Source organism: Notolepis coatsorum (assembly GCF_963971535.1).
Source record: "Notolepis coatsorum genome assembly, chromosome: 4".
Taxonomy (NCBI): Eukaryota; Metazoa; Chordata; class Actinopteri; order Aulopiformes; family Paralepididae; genus Notolepis; species Notolepis coatsorum.
In genome coordinates, this window is record NC_140168.1 from 116,850,773 (window position 1) to 116,869,270 (window position 18,498).

Consider the following 18,498-nt stretch of genomic DNA (forward strand, 5'->3'; position numbering starts at 1 on the left):
GTAGGTAAGAGATATGTACAGATATAGATATAGTATTAATATACAGTGATACAGGTATAAAGACACTATGGTAGTACGTCATACTGGCCAGCAGCGTAACTAGTGAGAGTAGGTAAGAGATATGTACAGATATAGATATAGTATTAATATGTACAGTGATACAGGTATAAAGACACTATGGTAGTAGTAGTAGTAGTAGTAGTATTATATATATTATATTATATATGGTAAATATTCAGCACTATTGATATGTCTGGATGTTTCTCCCAGGTTGCCACTCGGTGTGCTGTGGGCGTCGCTGCTGGTCTGTGTTTGGTTGTGGCTGCTGGAGGCCCCGGATCCCCAGGCTATCCCACACTACGGCCCCGCCGTGGTGATGTTCTCCTGGGCCGCGCTGCAGGAGCTGCTGGCTGAGCCCCTGTGGGTCTTGGCTCAGGCGCACCAGTTTGTCAGGTTGAAGGTGGTGGCCGAGAGCCTCGCCATGGTGGCTAAGTGCATCCTGACGGTGGTGCTGATGGTGTCCGCTCCTGGGTGGGGTCTCTACATCTTCGCCGCTACACAGGTAAGGGGGGGGGGGGGGGTGATCAGATAAGATGAGATAAGATATTCCTTTATTGACATTTGGGCGTCATAGCAGCATGGGGGAGGGGGGGTTACAGGTATGGGCAGGGTAATAAAAATAAAGACATGAATATAAATTAGATTAATTTAAGTATGTGAGAAAAAATAAACTAAACTATTTAATTAACTCTGAATATAAAAATTTGCGGGAAATAAGTGTAAACAAAGGTGCAGATAAGAGTCTGTGTGCTTTATCAGTTATATTATACGTTACAATAAATATAGGCAATAAACAATTTGAATCTGATTCTGAATATATATATATTAGGGCTGTCCCCGACTAAGGATTTGGATGGTCGACTAGGATTGGCCAAAATTTGCCGTTAGTCGACAATTGGTCGACTTAAAAAAAAAAAAAAAAAGTATAGTTCTGCAGCCGTTAGTTCTGCAGCCGTTAGTTCTGTAGCCGTTAGTTCTGTAGCCGTTAGTTCTGCAGCCGTTAGTTCTGCAGCCGTTAGTTCTGTAGCCGTTAGTTCTGTAGCCGTTAGTTCTGTAGCCGTTAGTTCTGCAGCCGTTAGTTCTGCAGCCGTTAGTTCTGTATCCGTTAGTTCTCCAGCCGTTAGTTCTCCAGCCGTTAGTTCTGTAGCCGTTAGTTCTGCAGCCGTTAGTTCTCCAGCCGTTAGTTCTGCAGCCGTTAGTTCTGTAGCTGTTAGTTCTGTAGCCGTTAGTTCTGTAGCCGTTAGTTCTCCAGCCGTTAGTTCTGCAGCTGTTAGTTCTCCAGCCGTTAGTTCTGTAGCCGTTAGTTCTGTAGCCGTTAGTTCTCCAGCCGTTAGTTCTGTAGCCGTTAGTTCTGTAGCCGTTAGTTCTGTAGCCGTTAGTTCTGTAGCTGTTAGTTCTGCAGCCGTTAGTTCTGTAGCCGTTAGTTCTGTAGCCGTTAGTTCTCCAGCCGTTAGTTCTGCAGCCGTTAGTTCTGTAGCCGTTAGTTCTCCAGCCGTTAGTTCTGCAGCCGTTAGTTCTGTAGCCGTTAGTTCTGTAGCCGTTAGTTCTGTAGCCGTTAGTTCTGCAGCCGTTAGTTCTGCAGCCGTTAGTTCTGTAGCCGTTAGTTCTGCAGCCGTTAGTTCTGTAGCCATTAGTTCTGTAGCCGTTAGTTCTCCAGCCGTTAGTTCTGTAGCCGTTAGTTCTGTAGCCGTTATAGCCGTTAGTTCTGTAGCCGTTAGTTCTGTAGCCGTTAGTTCTGTAGCCGTTAGTTCTCCAGCCGTTAGTTCTGCAGCCATTAGTTCTGTAGCCGTTAGTTCTGTAGCCGTTAGTTCTGTAGCCGTTAGTTCTGCAGCCGTTAGTTCTGTAGCCGTTAGTTCTCCAGCCGTTAGTTCTGTAGCCGTTAGTTCTCCAGCCGTTAGTTCTGTAGCCGTTAGTTCTGTAGCCGTTAGTTCTGCAGCAGTTAGTTCTGTAGCTGTTAGTTCTGTAGCCGTTAGTTCTGTAGCCGTTAGTTCTGTAGCGGTTAGTTCTGTAGTCGTTAGTTCTGTAGCTGTTAGTTCTGTAGCCGTTAGTTCTGTAGTCGTTAGTTCTGTAGCCGTTAGTTCTGTAGATGTTAGTTCTCCAGCCGTTAGTTCTGTAGCTGTTAGTTCTGTAGCCGTTAGTTCTCCAGCTGTTAGTTCTGTAGATGTTAGTTCTGTAGCCGTTAGTTCTGCAGCCGTTAGTTCTGTAGATGTTAGTTCTGTAGCCGTTAGTTCTGCAGACGTTAGTTCTGTAGCCGTTAGTTCTGTAGCCGTTAGTTCTCCAGCCGTTAGTTCTGTAGCCGTTAGTTCTGTAGCCGTTAGTTCTGTAGCCGTTAGTTCTGCAGCCGTTAGTTCTGTAGCCGTTAGTTCTGTAGCCGTTAGTTCTGTAGCCGTTAGTTCTGCAGCCGTTAGTTCTGCAGCCGTTAGTTCTGTATCCGTTAGTTCTCCAGCCGTTAGTTCTCCAGCCGTTAGTTCTGTAGCCGTTAGTTCTGCAGCCGTTAGTTCTCCAGCCGTTAGTTCTGCAGCCGTTAGTTCTGTAGCTGTTAGTTCTGTAGCCGTTAGTTCTGTAGCCGTTAGTTCTCCAGCCGTTAGTTCTGCAGCCGTTAGTTCTCCAGCCGTTAGTTCTGTAGCCGTTAGTTCTGTAGCCGTTAGTTCTCCAGCCGTTAGTTCTGTAGCCGTTAGTTCTGTAGCCGTTAGTTCTGTAGCCGTTAGTTCTGTAGCTGTTAGTTCTGCAGCCGTTAGTTCTGTAGCCGTTAGTTCTGTAGCCGTTAGTTCTCCAGCCGTTAGTTCTGCAGCCGTTAGTTCTGTAGCCGTTAGTTCTCCAGCCGTTAGTTCTGCAGCCGTTAGTTCTGTAGCCGTTAGTTCTGTAGCCGTTAGTTCTGTAGCCGTTAGTTCTGGAGCCGTTAGTTCTGTAGCCGTTAGTTCTGCAGCCGTTAGTTCTGTAGCCATTAGTTCTGTAGCCGTTAGTTCTCCAGCCGTTAGTTCTGTAGCCGTTAGTTCTGTAGCCGTTAGTTCTGTAGCCGTTATAGCCGTTAGTTCTGTAGCCGTTAGTTCTGTAGCCGTTAGTTCTCCAGCCGTTAGTTCTGCAGCCGTTAGTTCTGTAGCCGTTAGTTCTGTAGCCGTTAGTTCTGTAGCCGTTAGTTCTGCAGCCGTTAGTTCTGTAGCCGTTAGTTCTGTAGCCGTTAGTTCTGTAGCCGTTAGTTCTGTAGCCGCTAGTTCTCCAGCCATTAGTTCTGTAGCCGTTAGTTCTGTAGCCGTTAGTTCTCCAGCCGTTAGTTCTGTAGCCGTTAGTTCTGTAGCTGTTAGTTCTGCAGCAGTTAGTTCTGTAGCTGTTAGTTCTGTAGCCGTTAGTTCTGTAGCCGTTAGTTCTGTAGCGGTTAGTTCTGTAGTCGTTAGTTCTGTAGCTGTTAGTTCTGTAGCCGTTAGTTCTGTAGTCGTTAGTTCTGTAGCCGTTAGTTCTGTAGATGTTAGTTCTCCAGCCGTTAGTTCTGTAGCCGTTAGTTCTGTAGCCGTTAGTTCTCTAGCTGTTAGTTCTGTAGATGTTAGTTCTGTAGCCGTTAGTTCTGCAGCCGTTAGTTCTGTAGATGTTAGTTCTGTAGCCGTTAGTTCTGCAGACGTTAGTTCTGTAGCCGTTAGTTCTGTAGCCGTTAGTTCTCCAGCCGTTAGTTCTGTAGCCGTTAGTTCTGTAGCCGTTAGTTCTGTAGCCGTTAGTTCTGTAGCCGTTAGTTCTGCAGCCGTTAGTTCTGTAGCTGTTAGTTCTGCAGCCGTTAGTTCTGTAGCCGTTAGTTCTGCAGCCGTTAGTTCTGTAGCCGTTAGTTCTGCAGCCGTTAGTTCTGTAGCCGTTAGTTCTGTAGATGTTAGTTCTGTAGCCGCTAGTTCTGTAGCCGTTAGTTCTGTAGATGTTAGTTCTCCAGCCGTTAGTTCTGTAGCCGTTAGTTCTGTAGCCGTTAGTTCTGTAGCCGTTAGTTCTGCAGCCGTTAGTTCTGCAGCCGTTAGTTCTGTAGCCGTTAGTTCTGTAGATGTTAGTTCTGTAGCCGTTAGTTCTGTAGCCGTTAGTTCTGTAGCCGTTAGTTCTGTAGACGTTAGTTCTGCAGACGTTAGTTCTGTAGCCGTTAGTTCTGTAGCCGTTAGTTCTCCAGCCGTTAGTTCTGTAGCCGTTAGTTCTGTAGCCGTTAGTTCTGTAGCCGTTAGTTCTCCAGCCGTTAGTTCTGTAGCCGTTAGTTCTGTAGCCGTTAGTTCTGCAGCCGTTAGTTCTGTAGCCGTTAGTTCTGTAGCCGTTAGTTCTGTAGCGGTTAGTTCTGTAGCCGTTAGTTCTCCAGCCGTTAGTTCTGCAGCCGTTAGTTCTGTAGCCGTTAGTTCTGTAGCCGTTAGTTCTGTAGCCGTTAGTCCTGTAGCCGTTAGTTCTCCAGCCGTTAGTTCTCCAGCCGTTAGTTCTGTAGCCGTTAGTTCTGCAGCCGTTAGTTCTGTAGCCGTTAGTTCTGTAGCCGTTAATTCTGTAGCCGTTAGTTCTGTAGCCGTTAGTTCTGTAGCCGTTAGTTCTGTAGCCGTTAGTTCTGCAGCCGTTAGTTCTGTAGCCGTTAGTTCTGTAGCTGTTAGTTCTGTAGCCGTTAGTTCTGTAGCCGTTAGTTCTGCAGCCGTTAGTTCTGTAGCTGTTAGTTCTGCAGACGTTAGTTCTCCAGCTGCTCACTGGATGATATCAAACCGGTTATCTTAAAAGCCAGGCATCTCATGTACAGCATCACAAAAGCCTCTAACTGACAACTCGTTGTTCATGAATGTAATTGTTTGAAATTAGGCTTGGTGTTTGGTATCCAGCAACGTTAGAGGAACACACCAACATCATGGGAAATGCACTCACTGTCTTCTCCAGAGTCAGACAAGAAGATGGAGACCAGTTTCCTCTCTGTGCCTTCAGTAGAAAAGCTCTCTGGCTGTCTCTGACTCTGGAGAAGACGTGAGCCATGATGTCTGTGTGTTCCTCTAACCTCACACCTGACCTAAAAAGAAAGAGAGACACAAATTAGGTTTATAAACAGAGTTATAGTATCTACAAATATCTAAAAAGGATTATATGCAGGTACTGTATGTACAGACAGATGTGAATGTATATATATATATATATACACGGTAAGAATAAACATAATATATATACAGCATTATTGCACATGCAATCATACAGAGTTATATGGGTTATATGCATGTCCTGCTAAGTAGGTATATAGGAGGATTGTATGCAGGTAAGAGATGAGGTGAATTGCTTACAGCGCTGAATCTATGGCTATGGTTCCCCCCCCCTACTGTACTCTCATCATGCTCCTGTACTTCCTGGTTCCCCCCCCTACTGTACTCTCATCATGCTCCTGTACTTCCTGGTTCCCCCCCCTACTGTACTCTCATCATGCTCCTGTACTTCCTGGTTCCCCCCCCTACTGTACTCTCATCATGCTCCTGTACTTCCTGGTTCCCCCCCTACTGTACTCTCATCATGCTCCTGTACTTCCTGGTTCCCCCCCTACTGTACTCTCATCATGCTCCTGTACTTCCTGGTTCCCCCCCTACTGTACTCTCATCATGCTCCTGTACTTCCTGGTTCCCCCCCCCTACTGTACTCTCATCATGCTCCTGTACTTCCTGGTTCCCCCCTACTGTACTCTCATCATGCTCCTGTACTTCCTGGTCCCCCCCCCCCCTACTGTACTCTCATCATGCTCCTGTACTTCCTGGTTCCCCCCCCTACTGTACTCTCATCATGCTCCTGTACTTCCTGGTTCCCCCCCCTACTGTACTCTCATCATGCTCCTGTACTTCCTGGTTTCCCCCCTACTGTACTCTCATCATGCTCCTGTACTTCCTGGTTCCCCCCCTACTGTACTCTCATCATGCTCCTGTACTTCCTGGTTCCCCCCCCTACTGTACTCTCATCATGCTCCTGTACTTCCTGGTTCCCCCCCTACTGTACTCTCATCATGCTCCTGTACTTCCTGGTTCCCCCCCCCCTACTGTACTCTCATCATGCTCCTGTACTTCCTGGTTCCCCCCTACTGTACTCTCATCATGCTCCTGTACTTCCTGGTTCCCCCCCCTACTGTACTCTCATCATGCTCCTGTACTTCCTGGTTCCCCCCCTACTGTACTCTCATCATGCTCCTGTACTTCCTGGTTCCCCCCCTACTGTACTCTCATCATGCTCCTGTACTTCCTGGTTCCCCCCCTACTGTACTCTCATCATGCTCCTGTACTTCCTGGTTCCCCCCCTACTGTACTCTCATCATGCTCCTGTACTTCCTGGTTCCCCCCCCTACTGTACTCTCATCATGCTCCTGTACTTCCTGGTTCCCCCCCCTACTGTACTCTCATCATGCTCCTGTACTTCCTGGTTCCCCCCCTACTGTACTCTCATCATGCTCCTGTACTTCCTGGTTCCCCCCTACTGTACTCTCATCATGCTCCTGTACTTCCTGGTCCCCCCCCCCCCCTACTGTACTCTCATCATGCTCCTGTACTTCCTGGTTCCCCCCTACTGTACTCTCATCATGCTCCTGTACTTCCTGGTCCCCCCCCCCCCCCTACTGTACTCTCATCATGCTCCTGTACTTCCTGGTTCCCCCCCCTACTGTACTCTCATCATGCTCCTGTACTTCCTGGTTCCCCCCCCTACTGTACTCTCATCATGCTCCTGTACTTCCTGGTTTCCCCCCCTACTGTACTCTCATCATGCTCCTGTACTTCCTGGTTCCCCCCCTACTGTACTCTCATCATGCTCCTGTACTTCCTGGTTCCCCCCCCTACTGTACTCTCATCATGCTCCTGTACTTCCTGGTTCCCCCCCTACTGTACTCTCATCATGCTCCTGTACTTCCTGGTTCCCCCCCCCCTACTGTACTCTCATCATGCTCCTGTACTTCCTGGTTCCCCCCTACTGTACTCTCATCATGCTCCTGTACTTCCTGGTTCCCCCCCCTACTGTACTCTCATCATGCTCCTGTACTTCCTGGTTCCCCCCTACTGTACTCTCATCATGCTCCTGTACTTCCTGGTTCCCCCCCTACTGTACTCTCATCATGCTCCTGTACTTCCTGGTTCCCCCCCTACTGTACTCTCATCATGCTCCTGTACTTCCTGGTTCCCCCCCTACTGTACTCTCATCATGCTCCTGTACTTCCTGGTTCCCCCCCCTACTGTACTCTCATCATGCTCCTGTACTTCCTGGTTCCCCCCCTACTGTACTCTCAGCATGCTCCTGTACTTCCTGGTTCCCCCCCTACTGTACTCTCATCATGCTCCTGTACTTCCTGGTTCCCCCCTACTGTACTCTCATCATGCTCCTGTACTTCCTGGTCCCCCCCCCCCCCCTACTGTACTCTCATCATGCTCCTGTACTTCCTGGTTCCCCCCTACTGTACTCTCATCATGCTCCTGTACTTCCTGGTTCCCCCCCTACTGTACTCTCATCATGCTCCTGTACTTCCTGGTTCCCCCCCTACTGTACTCTCATCATGCTCCTGTACTTCTTGGTTCCCCCCCTACTGTACTCTCATCATGCTCCTGTACTTCCTGGTTCCCCCCCTACTGTACTCTCATCATGCTCCTGTACTTCCTGGTTCCCCCCTACTGTACTCTCATCATGCTCCTGTACTTCCTGGTTCCCCCCTACTGTACTCTCATCATGCTCCTGTACTTCCTGGTTCCCCCCCTACTGTACTCTCATCATGCTCCTGTACTTCCTGGTTCCCCCCTACTGTACTCTCATCATGCTCCTGTACTTCCTGGTTCCCCCCCTACTGTACTCTCATCATGCTCCTGTACTTCCTGGTTCCCCCCTACTGTACTCTCATCATGCTCCTGTACTTCCTGGTTCCCCCCCTACTGTACTCTCATCATGCTCCTGTACTTCCTGGTTCCCCCCCTACTGTACTCTCATCATGCTCCTGTACTTCCTGGTTCCCCCCCTACTGTACTCTCATCATGCTCCTGTACTTCCTGGTTCCCCCCCCTACTGTACTCTCATCATGCTCCTGTACTTCCTGGTTCCCCCCCTACTGTACTCTCATCATGCTCCTGTACTTCATGGTTCCCCCCTACTGTACTCTCATCATGCTCCTGTACTTCCTGGTTCCCCCCCTACTGTACTATCATCATGCTCCTGTACTTCCTGGTCCCCCCCCTACTGTACTCTCATCATGCTCCTGTACTTCCTGGTTCCCCCCCTACTGTACTCTCATCATGCTCCTGTACTTCCTGGTTCCCCCCCCCTACTGTACTCTCATCATGCTCCTGTACTTCCTGGTTCCCCCCCTACTGTACTCTCATCATGCTCCTGTACTTCCTGGTTCCCCCCCTACTGTACTCTCATCATGCTCCTGTACTTCATGGTTCCCCCCCTACTGTACTCTCATCATGCTCCTGTACTTCCTGGTTCCCCCCTACTGTACTCTCATCATGCTCCTGTACTTCCTGGTCCCCCCCCCCTACTGTACTCTCATCATGCTCCTGTACTTCCTGGTTCCCCCCCCTACTGTACTCTCATCATGCTCCTGTACTTCCTGGTTCCCCCCCCTACTGTACTCTCATCATGCTCCTGTACTTCCTGGTTCCCCCCCTACTGTACTCTCATCATGCTCCTGTACTTCCTGGTTCCCCCCCTACTGTACTCTCATCATGCTCCTGTACTTCCTGGTTCCCCCCTACTGTACTCTCATCATGCTCCTGTACTTCCTGGTTCCCCCCCCTACTGTACTCTCATCATGCTCCTGTACTTCCTGGTTCCCCCCTACTGTACTCTCATCATGCTCCTGTACTTCCTGGTTCCCCCCTACTGTACTCTCATCATGCTCCTGTACTTCCTGGTTCCCCCCCCTACTGTACTCTCATCATGCTCCTGTACTTCCTGGTTCCCCCCCTACTGTACTCTCATCATGCTCCTGTACTTCCTGGTTCCCCCCCTACTGTACTCTCATCATGCTCCTGTACTTCCTGGTTCCCCCCCTACTGTACTCTCATCATGCTCCTGTACTTCCTGGTTCCCCCCCTACTGTACTCTCATCATGCTCCTGTACTTCCTGGTTCCCCCCCTACTGTACTCTCATCATGCTCCTGTACTTCCTGGTTCCCCCCCTACTGTACTCTCATCATGCTCCTGTACTTCCTGGTTCCCCCCCTACTGTACTCTCATCATGCTCCTGTACTTGCTGGTTCCCCCCCTACTGTACTCTCATCATGCTCCTGTACTTCCTGGTTCCTCCCCCTACTGTACTCTCATCATGCTCCTGTACTTCCTGGTTCCCCCCCTACTGTACTCTCATCATGCTCCTGTACTTCCTGGTTCCCCCCCCTACTGTACTCTCATCATGCTCCTGTACTTCCTGGTTCCCCCCCCCTACTGTACTCTCATCATGCTCCTGTACTTCCTGGTTCCCCCCCTACTGTACTCTCATCATGCTCCTGTACTTCCTGGTTCCCCCCCCTACTGTACTCTCATCATGCTCCTGTACTTCCTGGTTCCCCCCCTACTGTACTCTCATCATGCTCCTGTACTTCCTGGTCCCCCCCCCCCCTACTGTACTCTCATCATGCTCCTGTACTTCCTGGTTCCCCCCCTACTGTACTCTCATCATGCTCCTGTACTTCCTGGTTCCCCCCCTACTGTACTCTCATCATGCTCCTGTACTTCCTGGTTCCCCCCCCCTACTGTACTCTCATCATGCTCCTGTACTTCCTGGTTCCCCCCCTACTGTACTCTCATCATGCTCCTGTACTTCCTGGTTCCCCCCCTACTGTACTCTCATCATGCTCCTGTACTTCCTGGTTCCCCCCCTACTGTACTCTCATCATGCTCCTGTACTTCCTGGTTCCCCCCCTACTGTACTCTCATCATGCTCCTGTACTTCCTGGTTCCCCCCCCTACTGTACTCTCATCATGCTCCTGTACTTCCTGGTTCCCCCCCCTACTGTACTCTCATCATGCTCCTGTACTTCCTGGTTCCCCCCCCTACTGTACTCTCATCATGCTCCTGTACTTCCTGGTTCCCCCCCTACTGTACTCTCATCATGCTCCTGTACTTCCTGGTTCCCCCCCTACTGTACTCTCATCATGCTCCTGTACTTCCTGGTTCCCCCCTACTGTACTCTCATCATGCTCCTGTACTTCCTGGTTCCCCCCCTACTGTACTCTCATCATGCTCCTGTACTTCCTGGTTCCCCCCCTACTGTACTCTCATCATGCTCCTGTACTTCCTGGTTCCCCCCCTACTGTACTCTCATCATGCTCCTGTACTTCCTGGTTCCCCCCCCTACTGTACTCTCATCATGCTCCTGTACTTCCTGGTTCCCCCCCTACTGTACTCTCATCATGCTCCTGTACTTCCTGGTTCCCCCCCCTACTGTACTCTCATCATGCTCCTGTACTTCCTGGTTCCCCCCCTACTGTACTCTCATCATGCTCCTGTACTTCCTGGTTCCCCCCCCTACTGTACTCTCATCATGCTCCTGTACTTCCTGGTTCCCCCCCTACTGTACTCTCATCATGCTCCTGTACTTCCTGGTTCCCCCCCTACTGTACTCTCATCATGCTCCTGTACTTCCTGGTTCCCCCCCCTACTGTACTCTCATCATGCTCCTGTACTTCCTGGTTCCCCCCCTACTGTACTCTCATCATGCTCCTGTACTTCCTGGTTCCCCCCCTACTGTACTCTCATCATGCTCCTGTACTTCCTGGTTCCCCCCCTACTGTACTCTCATCATGCTCCTGTACTTCCTGGTTCCCCCCTACTGTACTCTCATCATGCTCCTGTACTTCCTGGTTCCCCCCCTACTGTACTCTCATCATGCTCCTGTACTTCCTGGTCCCCCCCCCCTACTGTACTCTCATCATGCTCCTGTACTTCCTGGTTCCCCCCCTACTGTACTCTCATCATGCTCCTGTACTTCCTGGTTCCCCCCCCTACTGTACTCTCATCATGCTCCTGTACTTCCTGGTTCCCCCCCCCCCTACTGTACTCTCATCATGCTCCTGTACTTCCTGGTTCCCCCCCTACTATACTCTCATCATGCTCCTGTACTTCCTGGTTCCCCCCCTACTGTACTCTCATCATGCTCCTGTACTTCCTGGTTCCCCCCCTACTGTACTCTCATCATGCTCCTGTACTTCCTGGTTCCCCCCCTACTGTACTCTCATCATGCTCCTGTACTTCCTGGTTCCCCCCTACTGTACTCTCATCATGCTCCTGTACTTCCTGGTTCCCCCCCCCCTACTGTACTCTCAGCATGCTCCTGTACTTCCTGGTTCCCCCCTACTGTACTCTCATCATGCTCCTGTACTTCCTGGTTCCCCCCCTACTGTACTCTCATCATGCTCCTGTACTTCCTGGTTCCCCCCCTACTGTACTCTCATCATGCTCCTGTACTTCCTGGTTCCCCCCCTACTGTACTCTCATCATGCTCCTGTACTTCCTGGTTCCCCCCCCTACTGTACTCTCATCATGCTCCTGTACTTCCTGGTTCCCCCCCCTACTGTACTCTTATCATGCTCCTGTACTTCCTGGTTCCCCCCTACTGTACTCTCATCATGCTCCTGTACTTCCTGGTTCCCCCCCTACTGTACTCTCATCATGCTCCTGTACTTCCTGGTTCCCCCCTACTGTACTCTCATCATGCTCCTGTACTTCCTGGTTCCCCCCCTACTGTACTCTTATCATGCTCCTGTACTTCCTGGTTCCCCCCCTACTGTACTCTCATCATGCTCCTGTACTTCCTGGTTCCCCCCCTACTGTACTCTCATCATGCTCCTGTACTTCCTGGTTCCCCCCCCTACTGTACTCTCATCATGCTCCTGTACTTCCTGGTTCCCCCCCTACTGTACTCTCATCATGCTCCTGTACTTCCTGGTTCCCCCCCTACTGTACTCTCATCATGCTCCTGTACTTCCTGGTTCCCCCCCCTACTGTACTCTCATCATGCTCCTGTACTTCCTGGTTCCCCCCCCCCTACTGTACTCTCATCATGCTCCTGTACTTCCTGGTTCCCCCCCCCTACTGTACTCTCATCATGCTCCTGTACTTCCTGGTTCCCCCCCTACTGTACTCTCATCATGCTCCTGTACTTCCTGGTTCCCCCCCTACTGTACTCTCATCATGCTCCTGTACTTCCTGGTTCCCCCCTACTGTACTCTCATCATGCTCCTGTACTTCCTGGTTCCCCCCCCTACTGTACTCTCATCATGCTCCTGTACTTCCTGGTTCCCCCCCCCTACTGTACTCTCATCATGCTCCTGTACTTCCTGGTTCCCCCCCTACTGTACTCTCATCATGCTCCTGTACTTCCTGGTTCCCCCCCTACTGTACTCTCATCATGCTCCTGTACTTCCTGGTTCCCCCCCTACTGTACTCTCATCATGCTCCTGTACTTCCTGGTTCCCCCCTACTGTACTCTCATCATGCTCCTGTACTTCCTGGTTCCCCCCCTACTGTACTCTCATCATGCTCCTGTACTTCCTGGTTCCCCCCCTACTGTACTCTCATCATGCTCCTGTACTTCCTGGTTCCCCCCTACTGTACTCTCATCATGCTCCTGTACTTCCTGGTTCCCCCCCTACTGTACTCTCATCATGCTCCTGTACTTCCTGGTTCTCAGCTGGTCTACACGGGGTCCCTGGTGCTGTGCTACGTCCTCTACTTCCTCCGTCTCCTGGGATCCAAAGAGGCCAAGAGGAAGATGTTCCCGCTGCACAGTGTGAGAGACCTGCTGCCCTGCAGAGCTGAGGGAGAGGTAGTGTGATGTTCTCTCTCTCTGCACAGTGTGAGAGACCTGCTGCCCTGCAGAGCTGAGGGAGAGGTAGTGTGATGTTCTCTCTCTCTGCACAGTGTGAGAGACCTGCAGAGCTGAGGGAGAGGTAGTGTGATGTTCTCTCTCTCTGCACAGTGTGAGAGACCTGCAGAGCTGAGGGAGAGGTAGTGTGATGTTCTCTCTCTCTGCACAGTGTGAGAGACCTGCAGAGCTGAGGGAGAGGTAGTGTGATGTTCTCTCTCTCTGCACAGTGTGAGAGACCTGCTGCCCTGCAGAGCTGAGGGAGAGGTAGTGTGATGTTCTCTCTCTCTGCACAGTGTGAGAGACCTGCTGCCCTGCAGAGCTGAGGGAGAGGTAGTGTGATGTTCTCTCTCTCTGCACAGTGTGAGAGACCTGCAGAGCTGAGGGAGAGGTAGTGTGATGTTCTCTCTCTCTGCACAGTGTGAGAGACCTGCTGCCCTGCAGAGCTGAGGGAGAGGTAGTGTGATGTTCTCTCTCTCTGCACAGTGTGAGAGACCTGCAGAGCTGAGGGAGAGGTAGTGTGATGTTCTCTCTCTCTGCACAGTGTGAGAGACCTGCAGAGCTGAGGGAGAGGTAGTGTGATGTTCTCTCTCTCTGCACAGTGTGAGAGACCTGCTGCCCTGCAGAGCTGAGGGAGAGGTAGTGTGATGTTCTCTCTCTCTGCACAGTGTGAGAGACCTGCAGAGCTGAGGGAGAGGTAGTGTGATGTTCTCTCTCTCTGCACAGTGTGAGAGACCTGCTGCCCTGCAGAGCTGAGGGAGAGGTAGTGTGATGTTCTCTCTCTCTGCACAGTGTGAGAGACCTGCAGAGCTGAGGGAGAGGTAGTGTGATGTTCTCTCTCTCTGCACAGTGTGAGAGACCTGCTGCCCTGCAGAGCTGAGGGAGAGGTAGTGTGATGTTCTCTCTCTCTGCACAGTGTGAGAGACCTGCTGCCCTGCAGAGCTGAGGGAGAGGTAGTGTGATGTTCTCTCTCTCTGCACAGTGTGAGAGACCTGCAGAGCTGAGGGAGAGGTAGTGTGATGTTCTCTCTCTCTGCACAGTGTGAGAGACCTGCAGAGCTGAGGGAGAGGTAGTGTGATGTTCCCTCTCTCTGCACAGTGTGAGAGACCTGCTGCCCTGCAGAGCTGAGGGAGAGGTAGTGTGATGTTCCCTCTCTCTGCACAGTGTGAGAGACCTGCAGAGCTGAGGGAGAGGTAGTGTGATGTTCTCTCTCTCTGCACAGTGTGAGAGACCTGCAGAGCTGAGGGAGAGGTAGTGTGATGTTCTCTCTCTCTGCACAGTGTGAGAGACCTGCTGCCCTGCAGAGCTGAGGGAGAGGTAGTGTGATGTTCTCTCTCTCTGCACAGTGTGAGAGACCTGCAGAGCTGAGGGAGAGGTAGTGTTATGTTCTCTCTCTCTGCACAGTGTGAGAGACCTGCAGAGCTGAGGGAGAGGTAGTGTGATGTTCTCTCTCTCTGCACAGTGTGAGAGACCTGCAGAGCTGAGGGAGAGGTAGTGTGATGTTCCCTCTCTCTGCACAGTGTGAGAGACCTGCAGAGCTGAGGGAGAGGTAGTGTGATGTTCTCTCTCTCTGCACAGTGTGAGAGACCTGCAGAGCTGAGGGAGAGGTAGTGTGATGTTCTCTCTCTCTGCACAGTGTGAGAGACCTGCATAGCTGAGGGAGAGGTAGTGTGATGTTCTCTCTCTCTGCACAGTGTGAGAGACCTGCAGAGCTGAGGGAGAGGTAGTGTGATGTTCTCTCTCTCTGCACAGTGTGAGAGACCTGCAGAGCTGAGGGAGAGGTAGTGTGATGTTCTCTCTCTCTGCACAGTGTGAGAGACCTGCTGCCCTGCAGAGCTGAGGGAGAGGTAGTGTGATGTTCTCTCTCTCTGCACAGTGTGAGAGACCTGCTGCCCTGCTGAGCTGAGGGAGAGGTAGTGTGATGTTCTCTCTCTCTGCACAGTGTGAGAGACCTGCAGAGCTGAGGGAGAGGTAGTGTGATGTTCTCTCTCTCTGCACAGTGTGAGAGACCTGCAGAGCTGAGGGAGAGGTAGTGTGATGTTCTCTCTCTCTGCACAGTGTGAGAGACCTGCAGAGCTGAGGGAGAGGTAGTGTGATGTTCTCTCTCTCTGCACAGTGTGAGAGACCTGCAGAGCTGAGGGAGAGGTAGTGTGATGTTCTCTCTCTCTGCACAGTGTGAGAGACCTGCTGACCTGCAGAGCTGAGGGAGAGGTAGTGTGATGTTCTCTCTCTCTGCACAGTGTGAGAGACCTGCAGAGCTGAGGTAGAGGTAGTGTGATGTTCCCTCTCTCTGCACAGTGTGAGAGACCTGCAGAGCTGAGGGAGAGGTAGTGTGATGTTCTCTCTCTCTGCACAGTGTGAGAGACCTGCAGAGCTGAGGGAGAGGTAGTGTGATGTTCTCTCTCTCTGCACAGTGTGAGAGACCTGCAGAGCTGAGGGAGAGGTAGTGTGATGTTCTCTCTCTCTGCACAGTGTGAGAGACCTGCAGAGCTGAGGGAGAGGTAGTGTGATGTTCCCTCTCTCTGCACAGTGTGAGAGACCTGCAGAGCTGAGGGAGAGGTAGTGTGATGTTCTCTCTCTCTGCACAGTGTGAGAGACCTGCAGAGCTGAGGGAGAGGTAGTGTGATGTTCCCTCTCTCTGCACAGTGTGAGAGACCTGCAGAGCTGAGGGAGAGGTAGTGTGATGTTCTCTCTCTCTGCACAGTGTGAGAGACCTGCAGAGCTGAGGGAGAGGTAGTGTGATGTTCTCTCTCTAGCTAGTAGGTAGTAGGTAGTAGTAGTAGGTAGTAGTCGTAGGTAGTAGGTAGTAGGTAGTAGTAGGTAGTAGGTAGTAGTAGCTAGTAGGTAGTAGTAGTAGTAGCTAGTAGGTAGTAGTAGTAGGTAGTAGTAGTAGGTAGTAGGTAGTAGGTAGTAGGTAGTAGTAGTAGTAGTAGTAGTAGGTAGTAGCTAGTAGGTAGTAGTAGTAGGTAGTAGTAGTAGGTAGTAGGTGAATGAATGAATGAATGAATGAAAACTTTATTTAACAGATTGCAGAATGGGTACAATACAGTACGGCTCAATACATACAATTGTTAAGGGGATGCAGACCTGAGAAAGACGTTTGTCTTGTTTCCATCAGGGTCCCCCATTTTCAATTCATATAGACATTTATGACATACACAACATACATGACATTTATGGCATAGGGACATGTAGGTATTTAGTACTGATACATTTGTGACATAAGCGGTATTCAAATATACAGTACTGTTACCCCTAGATCCTGACAGAGTATATACATATGATGGGGAGGGGACTGTACATTAGGAGGGGGTGGGTGGGTGGGAGGGAAATATACATACGGCGGGGAGGGAATATATACATGCTGTGGGGAGGAGACTGTCTATTAGGTGGTGGTGGGCGTTTTGGGCATTTACGGTGGCCAGTTTTGAATTGCAGCCTCCCGTAGGTGCTCTTTAAGAGCGGTTTTGAATGTGGGCAGGGATTCACATTCCTTTACAGCTTTGGGTAGGGCGTTCCACATTGTTGTGGCATAATTGCGAAACGTGTTTAGTCCCTTGTTTGAGCCGAATCTGGGTTTAACATGATTTGTTGAGCTTCCTCTGGTGTAGTGGTTGTGGTATTCACTGACCTTTGGGAAGTATTTTGACATGTACATGGGCACCCCGGTCGTATAGTGTATCTTGTAGACCAGGCCCATTGCAAGTTGCTGTACTCTGTCGTCTACTCTAAGCCATCCTAGGTTGGCAAAGTGGGCAGGGGTGAGGTGGGTTCTGGGGTTCAGGTCAAGTAGTAGTCTGACCAGTTTGTTTTGTGATGTTTGTAATTTTGTTTTAAGCGCCTTTGAGGTGCTTTGGTACCATGAGGTGCACGCATAGTCATAGTACCCTTGAATGAGTGCTCCTGCCAGAGTCTTCAGGGTATTCTTGTTTACCAGAGAGGAGATCCGGTACAAGAATCTAGTTCGTTGGTTGACTTTTTTTATTACATTGGATGCCATTTTGTCACAGGAAAGATTTGCCTCTAGGATGGAACCCAGGTAGGTAATTTCGTCTTTCCTTGTGACAATATTGTCACCCACTGTAACTGAGAATCCGTCGGTCTTGCTGAGTTTGTTATTTGAACCGAAGAGAATGGACTCTGTTTTGCCCATGTGTAATGATAGTTTGTTATCAGCGAGCCATATGCAGATTTTGCCTAGTTCCGTGCTGAGGGTTTTTTCAACCTGCAATTTGTTCTTGTCAGAGACCAGCAGGGCTGAGTCGTCCGCAAACAGGAACAAGTTGCAGTCACAGGCTGACGACATGTCATTTGCATAAATTAGGAAGAGTAGCGGTCCTAGTATGCTTCCTTGTGGAACACCACAGCTCACTGTGAGGGGGGGGGATAGAGTACCGTTTACCTCTACCATCTGTTCTCTCCCCTCCAGGTATAGGATTGCATCCAGCTCACTGATAAGCTGAAAGCAAAACCAATTGCTTTTAGCTTGTCCATTAGAATGGAGTGATTGACAGTGTCGAAGGCCTTTTGTAGGTCCAGCATGACCATGCCGCAGTATTTGCCCGCGTCCACCTCTTGTTTGATGTGGTCGTTCAAATAGAGGAGGCATGTGTCAGTGGAGTGGGACGTTCTGAAGCCAGATTGGAATTCGTAGATTAGATTTTTTTCCGCCAGGTACTTTTCGACCTGTTCGTAGACTATTTTCTCCATGACTTTCGAGATGGAGGTAAGAATAGAAACAGGGCGGTAGTTGCCTGGGTCTAATTTGCTGCCCTTTTTGTGTAGAGGGGTCACTCTCGCAATTTTGAAGTCCTTGGGGACGTGCCCCTGTTTTATAGAGAGGTTTATTATGTGTGTGATGACTGGGGTGATGGCGGCTGCTGCGTCTCTGAGGAATTTGGAGGGGATGTTGTCATGGCCAGTGGCCTTGTTAGGTTGGAGGGCGCTAAATTTTTTGAGTACCTCATCGGTTGTTACCATTTCAAGTTTGAAGTCGTCTTTGTGGACCCCTAGGTAGTAGGTAGTAGTAGTAGTAGTAGTAGTAGTAGTAGTAGTAGTAGGTAGTAGGTAGTAGGTAGTAGTAGTAGTAGTAGTAGTAGTAGTAGTAGTAGTAGGTAGTAGCTAGTAGGTAGTAGTAGGTAGTAGCTAGTAGGTAGTAGTAGTAGCTAGTAGGTAGTGTGATGTTCCCTGATGATAGAGATAGTAGCCTATATAAACTGTGGCTAAACAATGAAGACACTTTTATGCTCTTTTCTTTGGTCATAGACCTGTTCATATAATAATAAATAATAATAATAATAGATCGAATTTATATAGTGCCTTTCATAGAACCCAAGGTCGCTTCACAATCAGGACAAAAAATAGGGCTAGGGAAATAGGGGGGGAAAGGGGGACGAGGGAAGGTAAGGGATAATGGACTTAATCTAATCTAATCTAATCTAAACTAACTGATGGGGAAAAGCCTTGGTGAAGAGGTGTGTTTTTAGAGCAGTTTTGAAGGTGACCTGAACTCCATATGACCTGAACTCCTGAGTAAACTAAATAGGTTAGCCAATTTACGAGTAGCCTAATGTAGTCTTGTTTATTATGTAACGCTGTGATGCACGCATCACAGTCACGAAAGGGGCTAGCGTTACATAAT

The 18,498-nt window shown here is 50.0% G+C and overlaps 1 protein-coding gene across 1 annotated transcript in view; it reads left to right on the forward strand.

Annotated features, from left to right (window-relative positions):
- LOC311226666 (man(5)GlcNAc(2)-PP-dolichol translocation protein RFT1-like) overlaps positions 1-18,498 on the forward strand; it is a gene marked incomplete at both ends in the record, with an annotated part of 95,181 nt that overhangs the window by 43,108 nt on the left and 33,575 nt on the right. The window contains 2 exons of the mRNA XM_084312081.1: positions 271-562; positions 12,684-12,818. Coding sequence (XP_084168207.1) covers positions 271-562; positions 12,684-12,818 — 427 coding nt within the window. The remainder of the gene's footprint in view (positions 1-270; positions 563-12,683; positions 12,819-18,498) is intronic.